Source organism: Cimex lectularius, unplaced genomic scaffold (genome assembly GCF_000648675.2).
Source record: "Cimex lectularius strain Harlan isolate CLEC.00 unplaced genomic scaffold, Clec_2.1 scaffold280, whole genome shotgun sequence".
Taxonomy (NCBI): domain Eukaryota; kingdom Metazoa; phylum Arthropoda; class Insecta; order Hemiptera; family Cimicidae; genus Cimex; species Cimex lectularius.
The window spans coordinates 162,433-190,218 of NW_019392877.1; the positions used below are offsets into that span (position 1 = coordinate 162,433).

Sequence of the window (27,786 nt, forward strand, 5' to 3'; positions counted from 1 at the left end):
GTTTAACTCACGGCCGTTCAGATTTGAACCACGATCATCGTTTGAACACGGTTCAAGACAAACTGAAAAATGGCAGTTTTTGACTTGAATTCGGTCCAGCAGCGAATTGAGTTTAAACCAACTTAGTGCAACGGGTTCAGTTGGGTGGTTCCGGATGAAAACGGTTGGAATGAGGTTCTAGGGTTGTATGGAGGCATTTGTTTGACTTCATGGGCTTGAATGTCTATGTATATAGTAAGGTCGGATACGAAATAGTGAGCTTGGAAAATAGATCGAAGGACTTTTGACTGAAGTGACTGGATTGTTTGGAAGTTGGAAGTTAATGATGTGCAGATGAGGCATTTGTTTTGTAGTAATCGCTTTGATCAAATGACAAGTAGTCGAATGTGCCGTTCCAAGTAAGACTTTTATCGATATAAAGTCCCAAATGGGGACGACGTTAGTTTCTGGGACAAGAACAGAGTTTTATAAATTGGAGAAGGTGATAGTTATTTGTGGCATTTAGTTTCGTTGAGTTTGATGCCCTGTAAACATAGACAAGACCAATGCTTCTATAATGAGATACAGTTGAAAAATGAGGTTAAATACCTAAGGATAATCTTTGATAAGAAATAACTGGTATCGTTACCTGCAGTACACCATAACAAAAATAAAACATCACTTATGACCACAAGAAGAACCCTAGGCAAATCTTAGGGACTAAAACTGAAAATGGTAGTAGTAAGACCCAAAATAATCTATGCCTTATTAATCCTGACCTACGTCAAACAAAAAAACTGTCCAAACAGGCAGCATACAATAACTGGCAATCCTATGCATCGCAGGGGCAATGAAGACAACAAGCATTAGAAATACAATTAATTAAGGTTTTAGTTGAGATAAAAAGTCAATGGCACGAGCGGGATTCGAACCCACGATCTTCGGCTAAATACGCCGTTGTTCTACCACTTGAGCTATCGTGACCTCGATCCACCCGGACACCAACTTCCCATCTCAACCTCACCTTTTGAATTTTCCCTCCTTTTTGCCATTTTTCAAATGTCGTGTAATCGGATTGGATTCTCGACGACAAATGAAATAGCCACGGAGAGCTTTAGTGNCGATAGCTCAAGTGGTAGAGCAGCGGCGTATCAAGCCGAAGATCGTGGGTTCGAATCCCGCTCGTGCCATTGACTTTCTTATCTCAACTAAAAACCTTAATTAACTGTAATATATTAATTGGTCAAGCGGACCACGAAATTAGTGAATTAGAAATACAGTTAAACCTACCTCCATTGAAAATATTTGTACAAGGAAAAGCTTAGGAAAAGTTAAAAAAAAGTGTGATAAGTATGGAACAATAGCAAAGCACTGACGAGTGCTATTAGTTCCGAAGTACATCTGCGTCACAAACCTCTCGACTTTAACACACTTAAAACTATTAGCAGTTTGCTTGCATAAGTTTTATTTACCAAAGCTCTTTTAATCCCGCCTTTTCATCGCATTCCGGTTCAAATCCAACGAATAACGACTAAATAAATTAAAAAGAGGCTTTTTATTAGAAATCAATTTTTTTATCGGAATATTGGCCTCCTTCGGACTGTATCCATTCTGTGAAAAAACAAAGGAAATCGGATTTAATTAAACCTATCCTTTCCTGAGTTAGAAAAAACAAATAAAACCGTTCGAAGGACGTCAGAATGTAATTTGTCAGTACAGAAATAATAGCTGTGGACTTTATTTCATGTGGGCTTCTTTGAATACAGTAGGTCGGTGGTACCCTTTTGTAAGTGGTGAACAAGTCGAGAGAAAGTAATATTGATTATCCTGCGAAAGAAAATATACAAAAACAATTTAATCATTTGTGATTTGTAAGAAACAAACATTGAAATCCGGTAACAAAATCATTTTTCGATAAACAGAATAGCTAAATGAAACTCGTCCATCTGCCGGGGTATTTGGAAGGATTGGAATGTGAAAACTGATCCTTATTACCTGTGGGTGGGTTGTTCTAATTGTCCCAAAGGTCAGTAAATCTTCCGACCCTCGGTACGCCAGGTGGAATTGTCAAACCGACCTAGACCGTCCCTTGAATCGGTTCTGAAATTCCGGAAGATTTTAAATTGAAATCTCCAATTTCTTAGAAAACCGGTTCAATTCAATAAAAGCGGTTTGATTTACGGAAATGTTGACTCTTCTCTCCCCCGAGAGATCCGTGAATTAATTCTAATTGTCGCTCATATCTGTCGAGCAACGTGAAGGATTTCCATAATTAGAAGAAGAACATCACAAAGTTTGCGGAAAGATAAATTCTCGCTTCAAGTTTTCCTTGTCTCCGTGAAAACAAAGCGGTATGAGACAATTATGAATATTATCAATGCAAATGATCTAATATTAAGCTGAATTTAAATTACATTGGCAAAAAATGTTTTAGGACTTACTCTTCTATTTATCAGTAAAGTATTTTGTGTAAGCTCTAAGTTGTAAGTAATTGTTAAATACTGAAAGAAGTTCTTTTACATTCGGTTTTGTATTTCACAGTCGATATTTAAAAAAAAAATGGTTTTACACCAGTTTAAGAAGAAAATGAAAGTCAGTACTTCGCTATTTGTCAAACGCGTTTCGGTTTTTCGCCATCTTCAGAGGTGGTTTTTGTTAAGTTATTTTTCTTATTCTAATCATTTTGATGCGTTACTAAACCGGGAAAGTTGTTTTTCTCTCAGAGTCAGGGTTATAACCAGGGTGCGACAAGAATTCAAAGCCATTAGATAGATAGATAACATGCTTTATTTACATTAAAAAGAAGCGTTACATAATATACAATATTAAAAGCGTTTTACAGCATGGATGCTTATCTGCCGGAAGTTGGCTGTTTTTTTTTCAGGCGAGCGAAAAATAAAAAATAAAATAAACTATATAATAATGGTAATATTAGAAAACTATAAGTAAAAACTAAATTATAAAACTAGCTGATTTTAGATACAAGTTAAACAATTATGACTCGGTATTATAATCGTACCTATATTGCCAGGCATGACGTGCATAGTGTGCTAGACATTTCGACCTCTCCATATCCACGATATTTAACAGATCAAGCAGCTGAGACCTGGAAAGCGATTTATAGCCTAGATACAGGATACGGAGTTCAGACAGTATGGGACACTGGGCAACAAAATGAAAGATATCTCCCTAACTCTTAGGTTACAGAGTGTGCACAAGAAATTTCCGTCGTCTTCCTTAAATGGCACAGAATTGAGGAACACTTCTCGCATCTGAGTTTAAGAAGCCATCGAAGAGTCGGAAGTTTTATAGACCCACTAGCTTGAACATTTAGGTTAAAGGTTTCCTTAGAGTGGTCTAGGGCCTTAAAGAGAAGATACTTGTTGGAGACCTGAGCCCGATGCTCACAACTCACACGATGTTGATCACGTAGTCTGCACAAAAGTTTCATGGTATAATTGGGCCAACTCGAGAGGTTTTCTAAACAAAAAGAAAAATCGCAACCATATTGAGAAGCTAAAGTATTCCATTGCCGAAACCAAGAACAATTAGATTTTATAACCTCGAGAGCAGTAATTTTGGAGATTCGGGCAACAGGGCCCTTAAGTACCCTTAAAACAAATGAAAAATGCAGGAGAGCGTAAAAAGGAAAATTCTATCTACTGCCGTCTCCATATAAAGCATATAGTTTGGAGTAGAATTAGGCAGTGAGAAGATCTTCCTAATAAAAAAACGTTGCATTCTTTCTATCACTTCATAATCCTGGAACCCCCACACCTGGCCTGCATAACACAAAATAGAACGGCACACTGCATTAAATTCAAAGCCACTACTGAAGACGGCAAAAAGACGAAACGCACTGGCAGGTCCATCGCCTTCAGACCACAAGGGGAGATATCTTTTTTTTAAGTAACTGAAAAATGAAACTAGATCGGTGGTTTTCCAAAATTTTGGTCCACCTAGTCTCGCTGATTTGGTTTGTGTGTTACTTTAATTGTTCTACTAATCCTTTCTGGTACCTTAGTGAAAAGTCTGTCGATGTTATCTTACAGCTTATCTTGTCAGACCGCAAGGGGAAATCTTACAATTTAAAAAAAAACTACTAACAAAATGAATGTGAATGAGACTGCAGGTTATCCATTTCCGATCATTTTGGTACGCATAGTCTGTCTCCCGTTTGGCTTTTCTCCGCCATCTTCTGAGGTCTGTGGGTTCAATTTTAAATGTTCCAATCATTCTTGCACTTTATTGAAATGTTACAATTAATTAAGGTTTTTAGTTGAGATGAAAAAAAGTTAATGGCACGAGCGGGATTCGAACCCACGATCTTCGGCTAGATACGCCGCTGCTCTACCACTTGAGCTATCGTGACCTCGATTATTTTCATCTCAACTAAAAACCTTAATTAATTGTAATGTATTAATTGGTCAAGCGAACCACGAAATTCGTGAATTTAATGATTAAAATGAAGTACACTTCACTAAAGCTCTCCGTGGCTATTTCATTTGTCGTCGAGAATCCAAACAGATTACACGACATTTTAAAAATGGCAAAAAGGAGGGAAAACTCATAAGGTGGATCGAGGTCACGATAGCTCAAGTGGTAGAGCAGCGGCGTATCTAGCCGAAGATCGTGGGTTCGAATCCCGCTCGTGCCATTAACTTTTTTTCATCTCAACTAAAAACCTTAATTAATTGTAATGTATTAATTGGTCAAGCGGACCACGAAATTAGTGAAGTTATTGAAATGTGAAAGGTATGTTGGTGTCCTCTTTGCCTGTGGTCATAAGAGTTTGGGATATGGGTGGGCTCAGTTACAATCAATCTCAGAACATAAGTTGGCGATAAGCCATCTGTCCGGATAAGCCGTTACACCCTAAGAAGAAATCTAACAATTTAAAAATTACTAACAAAATGAAACTCTAGATCGGTTCTGTACATCAGAGTTAGGAATGAGGATACATAAACCCAGCACAAAAATAGCGATAAGCTATCTAACCGGTCCTCACCCATAAGACCCACAAAGTGTCTCTTCTTTGTAATACTACTAAAAAAGTACTGCTTTTTTATAGTTTAAAAATTAACTAGCAAAAGAAAACTAGCTCAGTCGTTTCCGATCGTTAATTTACTCATTCTCCTTTGTTCCGTTTTTATGCATTAGAAAAATGTCTGATTTTTCACTTTGTCTGTATTCATCAGAGTCAGGGGTGAGGCGCCGATACAACAACAGGCAGAAGGCGAATAGCCGAAAGTCTCCACCCGGAAGAACTCGAGAAAAAACCTGACAATTTAAAATTTATATGACAACAAGCAACTGTAGCTCCATCATTTCCTTTGGATTTCGATTATTTTGGTTCGCCTATCCTCGCTGTGTTGATCTGTCAGACGCGTTTCGACATTTTGCCATCTCCTGCGATGGGATTGATTTGTTATGTTACACATTCTCATCCTTTTGTACGTAGTGAAATTAGAGTTGATATTTTTTCTGTATTCATCAGAGTCCCCTGACTGGGATATGAGCAGGGTGGGGAATCAACCGTCGAACCTTACACAGAAAATTGCGTAAAGACCGGTCATCGTCCAGGAGAGCTCAAGGATAAATAGCACAATTTAACAAATAACAAAATGAAACTAGCTACGTCGTTTTCTATTCTGTTGTGCATCCGCCTATGCTCGTTGTTTTGGTCTTTCAGACGAAAAATCTGTCTGTGTTTTTAGCAGATTGTAATTTTGGTTCTTTTCCTTTTTAAATCGATGTGGTGTCTTAAAATATGTAAATGATTGATATGATTTGTTGTTTATTTGTATACAATTCTAGGTTTTTCAATTAAGCCCATTAGTCATCATTTTGGACCACCATAGAGCAACCATTATCTTCCCTGTATTTTTCGCCATTTCCTTCGTGATTTTTTTAATCTGGTTTATCTCCTTCCTTTCTGTCTCGTTTGTTGTTCTCAGTATTCATTTGCTGTAGTATAAATTCTGTTTTTCTCTAGTGTTTTTTGTTTATGATTTTCAATTGTGTTTGTGTCATTGATATAATTATTAAGTCTAATTGTTGAAAAGTGATTGGTTAATTTTTCTATATTTTTTTCCCTTTAAATGATGGTATTTTTAAGTTATTGGTATTGTTTTTATCTTGAGTGCTGCTTTTTTGTGGAAGTTCTGGTGGTTTGATTTAGCTTTCATGTGGTCTGTTGCTGTTTATTTTCTGTATGATGTCGAACTGGATTGCATGTATATTTTTTATATACATATTTATAGTTAAGACAGAGAAGTTTATATGTTAATATGTTGTTTATGATGTTAATGAATGAAAATGTACGTCCGTCGACCGCGCTCGCCTATTTTTGAATTAGCTCTCGATTTTCCGGTCGTGTTTTCCCTTTTCGGGCCGGGCTTGTTTCGAAGTTCCGACACTTGAATGATGCATGCGAGAGCTGAGCCTGCGTCGGGGTAAAAATCAGATTTATGCCGAAGAAAGCAAGTCCGTTGAAATTTTGATACAGGGGTCTGGCGGAAATTTAAGTGCCGAATTATTATGTTCGCCTTTTATTGATTTCTTGTCGGAACAAGACAAAAAAGACGGCATTTTGCTGAGGCGAGAAGGGAAAACAAGGAACGGGTTTGTAGAACTGATGAAGGTGGAGTGAGTGTTCACTTTTTGTAAATGATAGTCCTACTCACAGGTTTGTTGTTTACAACGAACAAGATTTCAAGCATTAAACGTTCATCATCAGGTTGAAGGAGTTAACAACAAACTTAACGTCTCTCGACATGAATTATATAGCAAATTATATTTAAAAAAATAGTATAAATAAATAGTATATCAAAATTAAATATAATATAATTAATATATTATTAAAATATGAGTATTTTTAAGTGTACTGTACTTCGGGTTTTATTTTGTTTTATCCATGATATATTGTTTTTATGAACGATAATTTTAACTTTTGACCGCGTATCATAATCAATTTTACCCCATTCATAATTCATTATTAATATAGTTTTATGGCATTTACGTTGGAAGATAGTTTCACAGTTTTTTAATTTAATTTAACAAGAACGAATTTTGGGGGTTGGGTTAGGTTTAAAAATCGTTGGGAAATGTCGAGAGACTCCTTGAACCTGATGATGAACGTTCAATGCTTGAAATATGGATCGTCGTAAACAACCAATTTGCGAGTAGAACGTCATTTTTTAAAAAGTGAATCTGAAAAAGGAACAGGTTCGGCTAAGCCCGCACGACACGCCAACTGTGCAGTTTAGCGTTCAGTCTCAATTTTGGTCCTCGATCCAACATTAAACTCGAAACTATTTATATCATCGATATGAACACGTTCTGCGATTAACAGCTTAAGTATTAAAGATTAAACTAAATTATTACCACCTAGTTTGTTTGTTTTTGTTTTTGAATTTTTCACAAAAGAATGAGAGAGGAATAAACAGACTAAATAAGTGGTCAAAGCAGAATAACATTCAGTTTCATCACATCATTTATATCAAGGCACTTTTAATTAACATATCATAATGATTTTTTATTGATATTTAGAAATTCAAAAAATTCTTAATAGCAGATTTCTACACATTTAGCACGATACAATGTTTGCGTGAAAATCCTACATCGAGAAATTCTACCTTTGATATATCCCTTTGAAATTAAAAATTATTTCAATTGCGCTTTTTACATAAGGTTTTGGTCAAGACCCACGACCTTCGGCTAAAATATGTTAAGCCGAAGGTCGTGGGTTCGAATCCCGCTCGTGATACAAACTTTTTCATCCCAACCCAAACCTTAGATAAAAAGAATAATTAATTGAAATAATTAATTTGGCCAATTATGACCGCTAAACATGGATTAAAAATGATCTTAACAGGAGCAATAATAGAAAACCTATGAATAACTTTGTTGAATTATTTTAATACATTTAGCACAATACAACAGCCATGTCCTTAACTCCGTCAATTCTGCTTTTTTGCTTATCTTTGGCATTTTAAAAAATTCTTATTTTTTAGTAGTACTGGAACACATTTTACACGAAATGAATTTGCGTGAATAGCGTCCATACCAAAAAACTAGAAATCACTAGATCGTCGCAACCCAAACCTTCTTCGAAATATTTGTCTTTTAGAATATTTTCACATAAAACTGAGAAAGTAATAACCACGTCAGATAGATCGAAGAGGTGGTCCAAAGTACGATAAAAGCCAATTTCATCACACCATTTGCATCAAGGCACCTTTAATTAAAGCTGTAATAGTGACTTTGTAATTTTAAAACAAATGTAATAACACATTTAACATACGCGGTTGGATGAATATACTTAACCTAGAAATGCTACCTTTTAACTTATGTTCGGAATTATGGTCTTAACACTGGTCATGGCTGTGGTAACCATGGTCTTATCACAAACTAAAGCTCATAAAACCAATTTGAAAACCTACAAATAACTGCCTTGAACTATTTTAATAAATTTAACACACTATAATGGTCGTGAATGCCTTAAATCAATTAACTTTGACTTTATGCTTATCTTTGAAGTTCAAAAAATTCTTAATAGCACAAAAGCATTTAACACAGACTACTTCCGCGTGAGTATCTTAAACCATCATCTCTGTTTTTTCTTATCTTTGCTATTTAACAACTTCTTAATAGCATAATAATACATTTAACACGATACCGGAAGGAAAAGCTCACTTAGGCTCCAGAAACAATTAAATTGGAAAGGAACTAACATACAATCATAATCAACAAAATCAGACACCCATTATTAGAAATGGGGACTGATTACATGATCCCAGAAACAATCTTCACAACTTCCTATAAAGTTTCAACGTACTATGAAGGAGAGGAAGAACACAGGAGAGCATCAGATACAATGATATGGTACACAGATGGCTCCAAAACAAATGAAGGAACCGGATCAGGCGTTTTCTGTACAAGTACAAAACATGAGCAATCAAACTCATTAGGGAAATACACTTCGGTCTTTCAAGAAGAAATAGGAAAGTATGCCATCAATGCTTGTGCCCTGGAAAATCTTAAAAGAGGTTACACTACCAAAAAATCCTCATACGTTCAGATAGCCAAACAGCCATTAAAGCATTAGCATGTAAAAGAATCACATCAAAATTAGTAAGTGAATGCATCCAAAATCTCCAAAACCTGGGGAAACACAACAACCTGATGATATCTTGGGTGCCAGGGCACAGGGAAATTTTGGGTAACGAGAAAGCAGACAGACTGGCCAGAGGAGGATCTGCAAGACCATACATAGGCCCCGAACCTATTCTTGGGATAACAAAAACAAAAATAGAATCCTCCATCGCAAAATGGATCCAAACAAAACAAAAGGAGAAGTGGATAAACTCTACCGGTGCTAGATATAGTAAACTTATGATGAATCAACCCTCACCAAGACTGGCAAAAGCACTGCTGCAATTGGAGCGGGCAAAACTCTGAGGAGTGGTGGGACTACTAACCGGTCACTGGCATCTGAGAAAACATCTACACAACATGGGTATATACAGCGATGATCTCATTTGCAGATTATGTAATGAGGAGGAAGAAACAGCCACTCATATCATCTTCGAATGCGAAGCAACAGCTCAATGGAGATTTAACCTAACATACGGAAAAAGCTTAAAGAATCAAATTGCAGCAGCGACAGTCAATAACCTGATACTTCTAAAAAGAAGGATTGAGTCTATTACACTGAACTAAGGAATTAGGAAGGTACAATAAGCCAGAAGGCTGCAATGCCTGGGGAGTGCAAACCCGCTTCCTAGTATCCTTCTTCACCATACCATACCATACCAACACGATACCGCATTTGCGTGAATACCGAAAAACTAGAAATTCTACGTTTATTAAGCGTTCTTAATTACACGATAACACTTTTGACACGATACAATGTTTGCGTGAAAACCTAAATATAGAAATTTTTCTTTTTTACTTATTTCGAAATTAAGAATGGCCTTAACACGAATTAGAACGCAAGAAACCTATAAATAACCTTCTTGAACTATTGTAATACATTTAACACAAAACTAGTAACGAAAATGCCTTAAATCCATCACTTTGCCTTTTGCTTAGCTTGGAAATTAACAAATTTTTAATAGCACTAGGACATTTAACACACACAACAGCCGCATGAGTACCTTAAACCATTAATTCTGTCTTTTTCTTAGCTTTGCAATTTAAAAACTCTTTAATAGCATAATAACACATTTAACACGATACCGCATTATACCGAATACCGAAAAACTAGAAATTCTGGGTTTATAAAAGATTCTTAATTTCACGATAACACATCTGACACGATACAATGTTTGCGTGAAAACCCTAAATCTAGAAATTCTTTTTTACTTATTTCGGAATTAAGAATGGCCTTAACACGAATTAGAACGCAAGAAACCTATGAATAACCTTCTTGAGGTTGACACATGGGCACCTGCTTTTGGGCCAAAGCCCGCGCAGGTGCCCTTTATGCAGAGAAAGGTTGCTCGATGTGTCCCACATAATAGAGGCGTGTCATGCCTTGGCTCCATACAGAGAGCGTGTAGGCATGCCGCCGGATTTAAGAAGAGTCCTCGAGCACGGTAGCGAGTTTCAGAGTCCCCTGTTCCGCTTTTTAGGGGAAATTGGGTTTTTTTATTGTATTGGGTTGTCCGGAAAATAATGCAGGATTTTGGTATTAAACAAAAAAAAAGAAACTAGTTACTTTAAAGCAATGTTNTGAGTAATCCTGTAAACGTAAACAGAATATTTTATATAGATTTTTTTTAATGAAAACTTAAAATCCTGCATTATTTTCCGGACAACCCGATATATAGTATGTGTTATGTATCTATATGTTTTGTCTGTGTGCATGTATTTATTAGCGTGAATGGCGAGGGGTGAGGGTGAAATATAACGTCATCATCACCCCTCAAATGTTGAGAGCGTGTGGGTCGATGGCGGAATATTTATAAAAGTACACCATCGACCCCAATCTAGATTAGTTTGAGTATAGGGTCGGTGGAGGAATATCAAGTATTCCACCGACCAAACGGAATGAGTGTACTGTATGGATGTATTTAAGTGTATAAATGTATTTATTTGTATGAACGTGTATAGAATATAGACTTAGTGGGGGCTGAAATGACCTAGATGTCGGAAGCCCCAGCAAAAAAAAAATAAAATAACCATCTTGAACTATTGTAATACATTTATCACAAAACCACAGTTACGAAAATGCCTTAAATACATCACTTTGCCTTTTGCTTAGCTTAGAAAATTAACAACAAATTAATAGCACTAGGATATTTAACACGTACAACAGCCGTGAGTACCTTAAAACATCAACTCCGCCATTTTCTTATCTTTCCAATTTGAAAAATTCTTAACAGCACAATGACACATCTAGCACGATTCAGATGACAACACGGATTTAGTGTTACATCACTTACACATGTTACAATCATATCATGTTATATCATAATACACATTACAGGGCATCGGTGGCCGGAATGGTTAGGCGTTGAGACAGTGCGCATTACTGTAAGGTTAAAGTCCCGGGTTCGAACCCAACCTACAAATTGGCTTTTTGTTAAAAAAACAAACACTACATTACATGTTATAACACATTTAAGGCTATACAACAGTTGCGTAAATACTCAAAATCCACTAAGTTTGATTTTAATAAATTCAGTAAGATATTATTAATGTCGAAAAACAGCAAAAAAAACTTATTCGATAACCTATTAATAATCTTCCTGGACAGGTTAGCCCATTTAGATATGAATACTTCGATAGGTCGTTCACTATCTTAATAGCACGACTCATAATACTCATTGATAGCCTTTTAATAACCTTCCTTAACAAATTAGCACATGTAACCTGATGACCTCAACAAATTCTCAGTAACTTAGTTACAATTTTGTTTTAACTTAAACTCGATTTGTACTAAGCCATTTTCTGTAATATTTATTCGTTACTTATTCGGTGGTACAGGAGTCGTATGAATATGAAATAAACCCACTACCCTTTGTTGCTGCCGGTTTCTGTAAAACACATAACCACGTCCCAAATCATGACTGAAAGGGCCGTATAACCGTAACTCCGGCATTAACTGGCATTAACGCTGCGGCTGTGAAACGTCCTTCTCTCCTTTGAACACCCTCCGCGCACTCGGAAATTCCACTTCCGGCTAAATGGAGAATTTAAGTAATCACGGCTTCACTTAACAGCTTAGAACGAACCAGGTGGAGCGTATAGCTCAATAATTAAAGTCACGCTGCTTTGGCACGCGTTTAAAATGACGCCCCGTTTTCATTTTGCTATACATCTCCTTTTATCTTGAAAACCTTGATCCTTGCGTTATACGCTTGAAGTTAACTTAAATTTAATCTGAATTTATGTACTAATTATTTTAAAAAAGGTTCGTGAATAAATTGCACAAGGTGTTCGCTTTGTTTTCCTCAAGAATGTCTATCTGTGATAATCAAAACCTACTGAAAATAAGGCGAATTAAAAAAGCCGAGGATAGCACCTAGGAGCTTGTTTTAACAAAAAATGAGAAAATATTTGTTTAATTTTGACTCACTTTAATTTTTCTTATGCTGAGAACGAAATTGACAGGACAAATAAAAACTAAGATCAAAATAAGGGCTAAAACATAACACAAACTATAACAAAATGAACTTTAAGGGCTATTTAAATGTGAAATACGCCAGTTTAGAATAAAATCAGTGTACTAGAACCAATTAAATTTAGCACATGCATAATCCTTCAATTGGGAGTTTTTAATTGCTTTGGACTACTGCACGCGATGTTCCGTTACAAAGTTCGTTCAAATCAAGCCTCCCAGTTAGAAGAATATCGGGGTGATGAACCTGTAATTTTGTTCCGACCATTTCGGTCCGCCAAGTCTCGCTGATGGTTAGGCGTTTCGGCTTTTAGCGATCTTTAGCGGTCTGTTTATGTTATTCTAGTCCTTTTTATACGTCATTGTTCATTACAGTTTGGGATATAAGCAGGGCAAGGCACCGATACAATCTCAGCACCAAAGTAACAACATGACGTCGGTCCTTTCCGATAATTTTGGCAATCTTCGGTGCTTTGCTCGGTTAGATGAGTTTCGGCTTTTCTCCTTCTATTTGTTTGATTAATTATTGTCCTTAAGTTAGTGGCACTTGTGAAATGTGTGTCGGTTTTATGTTTGCCTAAGATGATCACGTTAGGGATGTAAGCAGGGTGAGGCACCGATAAACCAAGCATTGAAGATAGCGAAAAACCGGAACCGGTCATATCCCAGCAGACTACAAGAAGAACTAACACAATGAAACTGCAGATACACCGTTTGGGACCGCCTATCTTCGCTGTTTTGTTCTGGCAAACGAGTTTGGGCATATCGCCTTCTTCAGCCCTGAATTGATTTAGTTATTTTAATTATTCTCTTTCCTTATTTTTCTGTGCAAAGAGGTCAAGATTATATGCAGGGTTAGGCACCGATACAAACCAAACAATAAATATGTCGAAGAAGAATTAACACAGTTTAAAAATTAACTTGGAAAAATAGCTCGGTTATTTCCGATAGTTTGGGTTCGCCTACCTTCGCTGTTTTCATCTGTCAGAAAGGTTTCGGCTTTCTCCATCTTCAGCCCTGGGTTTGTTTAGCTATTTTACTTAATTTACTTAGAAGCACGTGTGAAATGTTTTATTTCTACCTATGTTCATCAATGCAGGGTTATAAACAATATCAGATACAAATACAAACCGAACACAAAAATGGCAAAAATCCGAAACACATCTAACAGGTTCATCCCGGGTCCCGCGGATCTCAAAAAGAACTTTTATTATTTAAAAAGTAACTAACAATATAAAACTAGCTCGGTTGTTTCCGATCGTTTGGGTCCGCCTATCCTCGCTGTTTTCATCTGTCAGAAAGGTTTCGGCTTTTTCCATCTTCAGCCTTGGATTTGTTTAGCTATTTTGCTTAGTCTTATCTATTTCATACATTCGTGAAATTAATGTCCATGATATTTTTTTCTGGGTTTATCAGAGTTAGGATCATAAGCGGGTTGAGGCACCGAAACAAACCCACGTCACCCCCGCAGACGTCAAGAAGATATCTTAAGTGGTAGATTATGTTTTATTTAATCCAGAACTCTTTTATTAATATAATTGTAATCATTGAAATTTTTCATGCTCTATGTGTTGGGTTGTCTATTTCTAGGTTTTGCATCCTTTCAGTTAGTCATAAAGAAATTCTGATCTAGTCTGTACTAAATTTGATGGTGGGTATTGGGGGTCTGCGAGTCGGGAACACGTGTTGAACCGGCACTAGGTTACTTATTGGGTCCGTCTATACTCGCGAGTTTTGTAGTTACTCAAACGCGTTTCTTTGTGCCTTCTTGAGTGAGGAACTGTTTCTAGTGTTTCTTTAAATTATGTGTTTCAGTTCTTTTTTTCCTTTCAAGTCGATATGGATTAATTTTAAGCTATTTATATTGCCACCGATATTACACGTTATTATCTGTCTTTTATTTTCCTTCCTGTCTGTCCGATTTATTGTTTTCAGCATTATTTGTATGTTGTTGGAAATGTCGTTTTCGTTTTGTGGATTAGACTTGTCAGATATTTTTTCTTATGTGTTTTCCAATTGTGTTTGTTGTCTTTGGTAAAGTCTGTATGCCAAATTTTTAACAAAATTGATTAGTTAGTAGGTCTCTTTTTCCTTGTTGAATTCGCCCATATCTTTAATGTTTCGTTGTTGTTTTTTTCTGTATAGTGTGTATTTTTCGTGCGTTTTCGTGTTGTATGGTGTCTGTAATGGTTGAGAGGTTTGTCTAAGCTCTTCTGTTGCCGACAGTTTCCTGGAATTCGTCATCTGTTTTGGTAACAGTTAAGTCTAAGAAGTTTATTCAATGTCTTTGGCTTCTGTACCGCACGTGGTTTTTTTACGTAAGAAGTTCAGGCCGTGTTTTGCCGTAATGATAAAAAGAACCGAAGATCAGAAATTCAGAATAACCGAGTGGAACAAACAAAATTCAATCCATCAAAACGGCGACAGACAAAGTCAACACTGACGCTCCTTTCACTTAACCTCTGACAGACCAAAACAGCTAAGATAGGTAGACCAAATTGATCATTTTTTTAAAACCCTTCTCTTTAATGTACTCTTCAATACAGAATGATTTTTTTCACCTATATTTATGTAGGTAAAGAGGAAGTTTCTGTGAGACCCAATATGTCAGCATCAAAGACATCTGCATAGTCACTTTTGTAAACATTTTTTTGAATATATACGCCAATGTTTTCCCTTACAATGCAGATTGGTACTATCGGTCCAAGACTTGATTTTATCAATTAGGAGAAAAACCAGTTGACTTGTTTGGATCAAAATATAAATTAAACAAAAGCCTACCGTTGTTGATTAATTACAAGAAGGTAGCGATGTATGCTGTTTTTTCTCAGGATTTTTAAGGTTAATGTGAGATCGCTAAATGTCTTCTGGATAAAAACCTCGTTGGAAAACCTATTTACGTTTTAATGTTAGCTGTTGATTGGGAGAAACGGCGGAAATAAGTCGCCGGAACGGTTGAACCGGCGGATTTCGATAAATCAATTAGTTCGTTTTAACGGTTGTCATTATCAAAATTCAATTTAACGATTTTACAACCGCCCATCTCGCAAAAGGAGGAAGTTTATCAACGATCTCTTGGCTTCCGAAGGGAGGATTCGAAGGGAATTTATTTATATCATTTGACAACATGGCTGCACAGGGGGCTTTACGGTCAGGAGTTCCGAGTTTAGCAACAGAAGTGCAGGAAGCAATGAATTGACCTAACGACCTTTTGTCCTATTTACAATCTTTCCCCTTGGGTATTATATTAATTTTGCAACGACAGGTGTCACAGAACACTACTCTATAAAGGTTCCTTAAAAAAAAGTTTAAACTATTACTGCCTTTTTTACCTTTTTTTTTATTAAATTCACTAGTTTTCGTGGTCCGCTTGACCAATTAATATCTTTCAATTAATAAAGGTTTTTGGTTGATTATTCAGAAATCGTGAGATGCGGTCTAGTGTGATGTAGCTTTCAGAAAAACATTTTCTTTATCGTGCCAACGTTTCGATCCTTATTGAGATCATCTTCAGGGCCTGGGATTTACAAACATTGTTTACATTTAACAAATACATTTAGGATGTAATTGTTAAACATTATTTGTAAATCCCAGGCCCTGAAGATGATCTCAATAAAGATCGAAACGTTGGCACGATAAAGAAAATGTTTTTCTGAAACCTACATCACACCAGACTGCATCTCACGATTGCTGAATAATTATCGATTAACGGTCACTAATCACCACACACGTTTTTGGTTGAGATAAAAAATTCAGTGTCACGAGCGGGATTCGAACCCACGACCTTCGGCTTGATACGCCGCTTCTCTACCACTTGAGCTATCGTGACCAAAGTCTCAAGTATCTCAAGTGGTAGAGTAGCGGCGTATCTAGCCGAAGGTCGTGGGTTCGAATCCCGCTCGTGACACTGAATTTTTATCTCTTATTAAAAACCTTAATTAATTGAAAGATATTATTTTTATTATTGTGGAAGCTTAAAGCACAAAACTTTGCAATAGTACCAAACCCCAAAAAAAAAATAATCGGCATAAATTCTTCTTTTCTGTGTAAGTTGTTATTTATGTTTCATTCTACTTTTATGAATCTGTTTAACTTTGTACAGACTTTATTTTTTACACAATGCACTAAATGAAAGATATTGTAATTTGTTTATGTTATGGCATTTCTTAGGCCTACTGATGGGCTTTTTATAATAATACAACCCTTAACGTTGGACTCATGATTTAGACAAAAAAGATCTTTTCAGTGTACCAAGTTATTATAAATCTAAGGATTCTGCTGAGTAAGTCTTTCTCTGAAAAGGCTATTTTAAGTTAGATCAATGTAACCCATTGATCTTTAATGATCAAATTATAATATTCGTGAATTCGCAAAGATTATTATCTGTTTTAATGACATAATGAAATTGTTTTATTTTAAGCCTAATTTATTATTAGTTATTTAAACTATACAATTAGGATGGACAAATAGCTATTTATTACATCAAAAACGTTATAAACATGGTGAAAAAAAGATTGGGATTTTGTGAATATTAACTTTTTTCCTATTTATCAACTTTTTTGGACCAAGAACGTCAGTTTCTGCAGCAATTTCCACAGAAGCATCTAAAATTGTTTTATACAGATTTAAGTACGTCAAAATTACTTTTTATGCTTTTTAATAGGCTACAGATGCTTCCATGATTCACTTCATAAAATACTGGACATTTTTAAAAGCTTGAAATTTTTTTAAATAAAAAAATTGGCAAAAAACAAATTTAAAAAAAATTGGCGAATATTTAAATTTTTGTTGGTAACGAACCAAGTGAACTCGTGTCCATTTCTGAAAAATCTAGGCTGAGGTTCAGATCAACGGATTGAGGAAGGAAACGATTATCCCACCTCAACTTTTCCGATGGGTAGACCTCGACGTTTTCGTTATTTTCATAGCAATTTTATTTTAAGTGCATAAGGCAAAGAATAATAAATTATTAATTATTAAATTATTTAGAAAGAAAATAAGATAAATTAGAACGATTTGCAGTGAAGAATAACTGATTAATGATTATCAGTTTATATCTACCAGCGATAGTAAACACGGTAAAATAATCAGTGTAGATCAGTTCAATTTCAATTGTTAAACAAACAAACAAAGTTTTTAAACTTTGCCATGAGTTTGGGTCAAAAGTCAACGATATTGATAGAGACAGGAGCTTAAAATATTAATCATTCAAAATTCATTATATAAGGTATTTAATGTTTTTCGAATATATTCGAGTAGGATTCGAAAAAATATTTGTGTTTAATTGTACAAAATTGAAAGTCATTTTCGCATGATTTTAGGTTGTAAGTGGATGTGTCACACCACAATCGGTTTTGTCAATTGATAAAGCCAAAAATTTGATTATTTTCATAGCATTATATTATCTATTGTATCATACAATAAACAAAAAAGTATATTTTTTGAATTAATACATTAATTTGGAAGGAATTTAAAAATTAATAATAAAGATGATTTTCGGGTTAGAAAAATGCCCATTCTAGGATTGAGATGATTTTTCAAATCTAAAACGAAAAAACATTTGTGTTTAAATTGATCAAAGTTGAAAAGTTGAAGTGATTTTCCAGCGATTTTGGGTCAAAGTGAACCATATCTCACCTCAATCTGTTTCACAAAATTTTGCAAGGATACCTAGTACGCTTTGGAATTGATAAATTATTTTAGAAGAATTTTTTAAATAAATTTGGGAATTTTGAGGAGGTAAAAAATGTCCATTTTTAGGATTGAATTGATGTTTAACACGGAAAAATATAAGTAACGCTATTTAACACAATGTAAAATTCAAAAGTTTGAAAGGAATTTCTCACGAGTTTGGATCGTAATTGACATCATGTCAGCCAGTCAGTTTGCCAATGCATAGAGCTTAAATTATTTAGGAAGAAATATTTTTAAAAAATGGGGTTTTTCTGGGTCAGGATTGAAGAGATTTTCCACATGGAGAGATAAGAACCGTTTGTGTTTAATTTTACGAAAATGAAAATCTGTAAAAGTTTTCCCACGATTTTGGATCAAAAGTGAACGATATTTCACCTTAGTTTTGCCACTGGATAGAGGTAGTAGTTTTCATTTTTTCACTCAATTTTTTTAATGAATTATACAAAGGAAGAAATTAATAATATTTCTAAAAAAATAATAAATGAAATTAAATAACACTTGAATAAATTAATTATAAAAATATATGTCTTAAAAATGATACAGGAATGCCGAAACTTCGCAAAATCGTGATTTTTTTTAAATAAAAATTTTAATTTAAAAAATAAAAACCTTCAAAATAAGACCTCTACCAAAAATAAATTTTTCATCTATCAAAAACATAATTACATACATAAACAATAACTAAGCAAAGAAAAACGTATTATTTAATGACAAAGTAAAAAATCATCTGTAAGGTTTTCGAGTGAGAAAAAATGTTCAGTATTCAGTTGATTTTTAACATAAAAGGATATAAGAAACAATTGTTTTCAAATCGCACAAGAAAAGTTTTAAAAAATTCCCCACGATTTTGTGACGAAAGAAAACAATGTTTTGGAATTAATCAATGTGGATTTTAGGAGGCGACAAAAATCCCCATTCCAATATTGATTTGATTTTTAACGTGAAAAGAAATAAATATAAACACTTGTGTTTAAATTGTACAGTACAAAATTGAAAAGCATTTCTTTTTTATTTTCTCACGAGTTTGGGTCGGAATGATATTTCACCTGAATCGGTTTTACCAGTGGGTAGAGCTAGACACAAATTATTTAAGAAGAAATTACAAAATAATATAAGAATCGTCTATGTTTAAATTGTACATAATTGACAAGCTATGAAATTTTCAAGCGAGTTTGGAAAAGAAACAAAAACTTCACAAGTATTTTCCCTACCAATCAGACGTTTTTAAGAATTAATTTATGTTTTAATGTATTACTACTTGGTGAATTATGTTTTCGAATAAATAAATAGTTTGTTGGTTATTGAAAAGCTTTTTTCTTAATCTACTGCCATTTCAGTATTTATTGGAGAATAAACGTCCATTCCAAAATTGGGTTTATTTATAGTTTTAAAATTACTATTAATTTTTATGAAATTTGGTTCAAAAACTTTCATCCAATGAATAGAATTAGATTTCTTCTTATTATTTTTTAATTAATTTAATGTGTTTCTTAAGTAATAAATTATTTGAATGATCAAGAAAGGAATTTTAATACGACTGAATATTTTCACTATTCGATGGAGAAAAACGTCCAGTTCAAGATTCATTTAATTAATGAAATTTTTATTATGAAAAAAGGACACAAATATTTAAATATTTAAAAAATAATAAAAAGTTGATATTTTCTCCACGAATTTTGGTTTCGCTGGAGCCGAAATATAACAAAATTCGAAATGATAGCCGTTAAACCAAATGGAACCCTTCTTTTTTACTATTTTAACCAGAATTATATTTTAAGTTTCTTAAACAAGGAATAATTAACCATTTTATCAATAATCAAGCAATTTCGTTTTGTTTATTGATCAAAATATATTTTTTTAATAAGTTAAGGAAGAAAGAAAGCTTTTTTTTATTTTTAATCAAATATTAAGATTCAGGGGGTGATTTTATTATTTTTGGGTTCATTTGCCCCCTTGCATGGACACCAATCGTCAACCTACGTTAACTTGATTAATTTATATGGACACATAAAATTTTGTATTTTTTTAACACCCTGAAGGAAAACAACAACCCAAAAAAAAAAAAGAAAACACTGGGTTATCCCAGAGATGAGTCAGAAGGTCTTCATTGTTCCCCACTTCCGGAGACGTAACCAGGATGCCGATCCGGCTAATTTAAAAAGCCGGCAAATTAACTAGGAAATCGTCCCCCCAAAAAAATTAATTAAAATTTCAGCGCGGGTTGGGAGGTGGATAATCTACCAAAGCCGATGGCATGGGGGAGGGTGCGGTTGGTTTTTTTTTTCTTGGAAAATGCTTTCAGTTTTCTTTACCCGGAATGAAGACGAGCGCTGCTGAAAGATAAGACCTCCACATCCTCTTTCCAACTGAACACCGTCGGGAGTCGGGACTCAACTGAAGCGGACGTCTGACCGCTTTGTGATTCCGTTCCCCCACTGAACGTCCCTCCCTTCGCCGTGCCTGCTCCCTCGCCCGATCACCATCGACGGATCTTCTCCAGAGGGAAAACAATCGGATCCGCTGGCAAATCTTCAATGGTCTCGCACCCTCTGCTTATCCGGAAATACGATAAAGGATCTGATATGCCTGTCCAAAAGAAAATACAAAAATTAACCACCGACGGGGTGTTTAACAACTTTTATGAGGACATAAAACAATCAATTTTTTAAAATAATTTTTATATTAAACTTCAATCCTTTCCGAACATTTCAGTATAAACAAAATAAAAATCTGATCATCAAAAAGGCCCTAAATATATATTTTTTAATCTGCAAGTATGCTCTTTTTGTGCAGAGTAATGCCCTCATTCGTAAAAATAATTTGCCATGTTTTGTTTCCAACAGGAATGTATTAAAATGTGTAAATATTTTCCAATAAAAAGCATAATATAAAAAGAAATAAAAAAATTATAAGTTGATCAATAATTCATTCCCCTCATATTTGCTTGAGCTCGGTGTGTTCACAGAAGCGATTTCACCGGTCCTTTCATTATTTTATTTTAATTGATTTTTTTATTGAACACGCCATAGTAATAAATAATATACTGGGTGGCCCCAAATCATGGGTCTAAAATTCAAGATCTTATAGGAAATGGAATGCTGAGTAAAAAAGGTCCTATTAACCTGAGTCCGGAAAAGCTTCAGTACAGAGCAAGGGTTAAAAAAAACGTTTTCTGTCCATATTTGTGAAATAGTAAGTAAAACAACTCGAAACAACATTCATAATGCATTTATTTCAGCGTCGAATGAGACTAAAACCAGTCTGATTGGTTGAGAATCGTAATTTTCATCATTTTTCAAAGTTAGGAGGTGGATGGTCACAAAAAATTCATCGTTTCTGACATTTTGCCGATAAATTCAAAAGATGCACCCCTAATAAAAATTGTTCCGAAACAAACCTTGTCCGTGATCGAATTGTCCGTCAAATTGGGCCTAGTTTGAACTATACGTGAATGTGCAAAGACAGGTGGCTGGAGCTTTTAGCTGAGAGCTATTAGCTCGAAAAGAGGGGCTACATTGAACCGTGATTAACAATTAATGTTATTATTAACAAATTTTTGTAATGGTAAAAGAATAAAATGTAATATTTATGTAATATTCAAAAATTAAATAACCCTTTCAGATTTTTCGTACATTAATTGTACAATGATACCCATTAGAAAAGAGCGATTTTCCATTTGTGTGTAAAGTAATAAATTTGCCAAAATGGGAATGTTTCATCAATTGTACTGGGATTGGTCTAATTTGACGGAGAATTTTATCACCGACAAGGTTTGTTTCGAAACATTTTTTAGTATGGGTGCATCTTTTGAATTTATCGATAAAAATGTCGGAAACGGTGAATTTATTATGCCCCTCCCCATCCTAACTTTGAAAAAATCACGAAAATTATGATTCTCAACCGATTAGGCTGGTTTTAGTCTCATTCGACGCTGAAATAAATGCACTATGAATTTTCGAGTCGTTTTACGGTAGTAGTAGCGGTTTACTTACTATTTCACAAATAAGGTTAAAAAAACGTGATTTTCTTGTGTGTGTGTGTGTGTGTGCGTGTGCGTGCGTGTGTGCGTGTGCGTGCGTGCGTGCGTGTGTGTGTGTGTGTGTGTGTGTGTGTGTGTGTGTGTAACCCTAGCTCTGTACTGAAGGCTTTCCAGACCCAGGTTTATAGGACCTTTTTTACTCAGCTTTCAATTTCCTATAAGATCTTGAATTTTTGACCCATGGTTTGGGGCAGTATTAGCTGAGCATAGCTCTCACAAAAATGAAACTTTAATTCGAGTAAAACAATCATTCACAAGCCATTTTCCGTCATAATTGACTAAAAACTTTACTACCTTTATTTGTCTTCATTTTTATTTATCAATTTTTTTATATTTTTAATTAAACTGCGATCCTTTACGGGCATTAGATATAAACAGAATAAGAACCCTATCAACAGTATAATTCATTAAAAATTATAAAAAATCGTATTTTATTTTTGAATTTTTTTTAACTTCAATTGTTTCCAGAGATTTTGGTATCAATTCATTTAAAAAATGAAGAAACTCGGGTTTTATTTATTTATTTGTAATATTAAACTTCAATTGTTTCCAGAAATTTTGTACAAACAAAATCGAGTTCTACGTCTACAAAATTTACCATGAACCCTGTCAGGGTGTGTGACCATTTATGAGAGTGTCACTAAAGAAAAAAAATTTTCATTTTCATTTCTTTCCAAAGATTTTGTTATAAATAAAATTGTGTCCAAAATACAGAAATTTTTCCTGAACCCTGTCAGGGTGCGTGACCTTCGAACGGGGTCACTTACGTACAAAATGAAAAAAAATCCTAAGTTTTAAATACTTCTTATTCAGCTCCAATTCATCCCAGACAATTTAGTAAAAAGCTATATAAAAATCAGATCAACGGAAGTTTATTTTTTTGAAAAATGCAAGTAGGGCTTTTAGAACAAAGAAATGCTGAGACCTCATCTGTAATTGATCTACCCAAATTCAATGTGTAATATTATGTGGGTAGGTCCAAAGATTTTGTTATATATAAAATTGTGTCCAAAATTCAGAAATTTTTCCTCAACCCTGTCAGGGTGCATGACCTTCGAATGGGGTCACTTACGTTCGAAATGAAAAAAAACTCCTAAGTTTTAAATATTTCTTATTCAGCTCCAATTCATTCCAGACAATTTAGTAAAAAGCTATATAAAAATCAGATCAACGGAAGTTTATTTTTTTGAAAAATGCAAGTAGGGCTTTTAGAACAAAGAAATGCTGAGACCTCATCTGTAATTGATCTACCCAAATTCAATGTGTAATATTATGTGGGTAGCTTGATAGTTTGGTCCGCCCATCCTCGCTGTTTTGGTCTGTCAGACGAATTTCAAGACTGCCAGCAAATCTATTTTGTATTTTTTATTGAATAAACTTATTCAATGCGGTCAATTAATTAAAAAAATTATTTATTTTTGAAGTATTAAACTTCAATTTTTCCAGAGCTTTTAGTATAAACAAAATCCAGTTCAGTGCCTAGAAACTTATCCAGAACCCTGTCGAATGTGTGACCACATAGGTCATTATCTGCAAATTGAAGAAAAAATCAGAATGTTGGTTATTTTTCATTTATTTATTTATTTTTTTTTTTTTTTAACTAATGCCTATATTTAATTATGCCATATTTTAATTGCAAGTGCATTTCGGGCCACGTCCTTGGTCCTTCTTCAGAGCTCACCATTTAGCTAAAAGGAACTCACCAGTTAGCATAATGTACTAGTAATTAAAATATATGGCACAAAAATAAATGGTGTGTTTAGTGTTTAAAAAAATTCTAGAATTACAATATTTTTACCACTAAATTAATTAAAATTATTAAAAAAATAAAATTTAAAAATCCAGTGTTTTGGGTTTTTTAACTCCAATCTATTCTGGACATTTTAGTCTTCTTTTTTTAATGTGAAAGTATGGCTTTAGGTGGAATGGTCTGATTTCTTTCTCTGAAATCTGCCAAATTTTAGATCTCTATAAATCTTCGGTGTCTACACAGAACATATTTCATTGAGCCTTTCATTATAGATTTTCTCTTTTTCATTTTCCTTGAGTGCGGCTTAACAAATACAATGGATTCCAGTCACAAAATGACAAAATCCAAAAGTCCCAGGCAGATTTAACAAATAAATAATTAATTTAAAAAACACTCAAACACATATGTTATGCATGACATGTTTAATACATAGTGAATATCAATCGACTCTTGTCAACCTGTGTAAATGTCCAACTATCCTCAAAGCTAAATTGTTACTGGTTTTATTATAATGTGTTGAATTGCACCTCAGATTGACGCTGACTGTGAAGTTGGTTGCAAAGTGTACTTGTTGAATTTCAAAAATAAGACTGAATAGCAACAAGTGTTTTGGAACACACAGATGCTTAGGTATTTAGTAGAACTGAAACAAATAATGTACGCTCAAGTAATGTTTTTTCAGTTTTATTCTTAGTTTGTCTGATTGTTTTTTTGATGAAGCACTTACAGCATTTAAGATAATTTTCTTTATAAAATTAACTTTACAAAAGTTGTTCATTATCCAACAGGGCTAGTTTACAGTTTGTTTTAATTTTACATCTAATACAAAATATTAAATAAGGTGGGGTTTAGAACTGACCCCTGGGGAAAACCCCACATCTTTTTTTTTTCTTTTTGGCGTTATGAACTATGCATATTAGCCATGTGACAAATTCGTATATGTGTGTTCAAATTTGGGGGGTTATTGGGAAAAAAGGGCCAGGGGCTACGGTGGGAATCGAACCCACGACCGCGGCGTGAGAGTCTCTCATGCTAACCACTCGGCTACCGCGGTCCCCCAACCCCACATCTTTGATATATTGATTTGTGTAATTTGGTCATTACTAGTTATTGAGGTTTTACTTGATGCTAGTCTGTCAGTCATGTTTCAGCATTTCACCATTTTCACTTAGGCCTGGGTGTTGATTTAATGATTAATCACCCAGATCCAGCGGTAAAGATTGCGAAATGCGAGGATGGGCAAGTTTCTCGATTTGTCATATTTTTGTTAAATTTAACTATATCTTAATTACAGAGGCAAGAAGCCATGGCGTGGGTTACTGGAAGTTCTCAACCGACCCCGAGAAGAGAGAGGCAGAACAGGAGATGTTGCGTAAAGTGAGATCAGAGACAGAGAAGAGGCAAAAAGAAGCTAAAGCGCTGAGGGATAGAAGGGAACATCAGAGGCAAGCGAGGCTCATCGCCGCCAGGCAGAGACAGAGGGCCAGGCTCGGCCTGCCGCCCATCGAATTCACCGAACAACCTCAAGAGGAAATAGAGGAAGAACCTGTAGAAGAAATTAAAGAAAGTTTGGAGATCAAACTTCAAAAAGCGGCTCATGTCAGGCCTTGGGACGTTGGAAAAGACGGTGTCCAGAATCCACGTGAGTGTATTTTATTTAACTTATATATTATTTTTAGAAAGATTTAATTGAAGTCATTTTTGTTTTTTCTAGCTATGTCACAAGCGGAATGGGTTGCGAAAAAACGTTCAGAAAGGCCGAAAGAATTCGCTCCCGTTTATGTTGAAGACACTGAGTCGAGACACAAGAAATTCGACATTTCAAGCATCCCCCTGCCTGATGAGCCATTGCCTGAAGAATCCAACCCACTCCAGTCAAGGACGAAGAACTTCCTTAAGAAACGAAAAGAGAAAGAAGAAGCCTTGAAAGCTGAGAAGAAAGGCGCTGAAATCCCTCCTCCGATGGACTTCGATTACCACACGCCAAACGTCAACCAACGAAAGCACACCACTTCCATCGACCACAAAAGTACTGCTGAAGCGATTGACGCCGGTCTCAGACTCTTGAGAGAACAGTTTGAAAGAGATCAGAAAGCAACACCAAAAGGCACTTTATAATGTTTTTACAATTAAATATAATGCATTTATTTTTACTTGATCAATTGATTTTTTTATCTTCCAGCAATAAAATAATTCCCTCCCTGTCACGTATTACATGTTTTTACCTACATACAATATAGAAATTTGAAATAACTTGTATATTGATATTTTAAAAATAACAGAAAAATTGCAAGTATTTTATATCGCCAAGCCAAATCAATATTTTTAACAAATATGCATAATTGTTATCTTGTCATTAGGGAAGGGTTGATCCAGCTGTGATGGCTAAGGATGACTTCAAAGAAGCAGATGCTTGATTAAAGGGCACTAACATCGTCGAGGTATGGGCACCTCACAATTAAGTGTTTAACATATTGGGCAGCATTTAAGAGACATGAGCATAAAGCAGGGTTATTTTTGGGGATGGTTAGGAAACTTAGGAGTAGCCTTTGACCAAAACCTTTCCTGGCATTCTAACATATCCCAAATTTCCCGCCATTCCATTGCCTCCCTTAGCCTGTTTCGTCGATCCTGGCTTCCCGTACCTTTCTCCACCCGCAAACTCCTTGTATCTTCCCTTATACTTCCCTTCTTCGATTATAGCTGTTTGGCATACGGTCTCTGGGAGGAGGAGAACGCGCGATTGAAGCGTATTATGAATTGTTGCATAAGATTTGTGTACGGCACCCCACAGGGATCCCGGTGTCGGGGTTGTATTCCCACCTTTCCTGGCTATTCCCCTCCTTCCGTGTACAGTATTTCCTAGGTTGCTTTCTTTACCAGTCCATCCACACTCATCGTCCTCCTTACATCATCCAATCCCTCCAATTCGACCCCTCACATCTCACTCGTAAGACCCGCTCATCCACAATCAACCTTATTCTTCCGAACATACAACCCAAACCTTCGAAAGATCCTTTCTGATCCGAGCCCCTAAACTATGGAACTCCTTTCTACTCGTCACGCTGCCTCCTTTTCCTCCTTTAAATCCCACCTGTATAATCATCTCCTCTCCCTCCAAGCAGAGACCTCACATTAACATTTGTTATTTTTTATATTCTCGTAATTTTCTCTTCTGTCCTGCCTTATTGGTATACTACATTGTGCCAAGATTTCTATCTTTTTTTACTTTTAACTTCATAGAAGGAACTTCCTTTATTTATTTCATGTAAATTATTCTTAGGGGACACCAGTCCCAGAATAAAGTTATTTTTCTTCTTCTTTTGAATCAGTGAAGACACCATTTAAACCTACCATGCCAATTTAATATCAGGATTAATTTATAGGTCAGGGCCATCTTTGCACCTTTGTCGTGTCATAATTATTAAGAAAAAAAAACAAAACAATTTGGTTGTAGATCTTTTTGCTGAATTGGTCCAATTCCGGTTCCATTGTTCTATTGCCAGATCCTGTGGTTTTTATACTATGCTGGAAATGGGAGAAATTAATGGCTAATTCATGTGATAGCTGGATAGCAAGCTGGTCAGCTCTTTCATTTCCAGACCCACCACAATGGTCTTTCACCCATTTGACAAATTTAATCTGACTTTTTCAATTAGTGGAAGGTGGTTTTTCACTTTTTTTTTTTTTTTTAAG

The 27,786-nt window shown here is 35.1% G+C and overlaps 2 protein-coding genes across 2 annotated transcripts in view; one reads left to right on the forward strand and one right to left on the reverse strand.

Moving 5' to 3' along the window:
• The window catches only part of LOC106672508, a 55,440-nt gene extending 34,733 nt beyond the window's left edge, over positions 1-20,707 (reverse strand). Inside the window, exon 1 of the mRNA XM_014404023.2 lies at positions 20,614-20,707. Coding sequence (XP_014259509.1) covers positions 20,614-20,656 — 43 coding nt within the window. The 5' untranslated portion in view covers positions 20,657-20,707. The remainder of the gene's footprint in view (positions 1-20,613) is intronic.
• LOC106672507 (coiled-coil domain-containing protein 174) overlaps positions 1-26,252 on the forward strand; it is a 68,001-nt gene extending 41,749 nt beyond the window's left edge. Inside the window, exons 5-6 of the mRNA XM_014404021.2 lie at positions 25,385-25,732; positions 25,805-26,252. Coding sequence (XP_014259507.1) covers positions 25,385-25,732; positions 25,805-26,208 — 752 coding nt within the window. The 3' untranslated portion in view covers positions 26,209-26,252. The remainder of the gene's footprint in view (positions 1-25,384; positions 25,733-25,804) is intronic.
• The last annotated feature ends 1,534 nt before the right edge of the window (positions 26,253-27,786 follow it).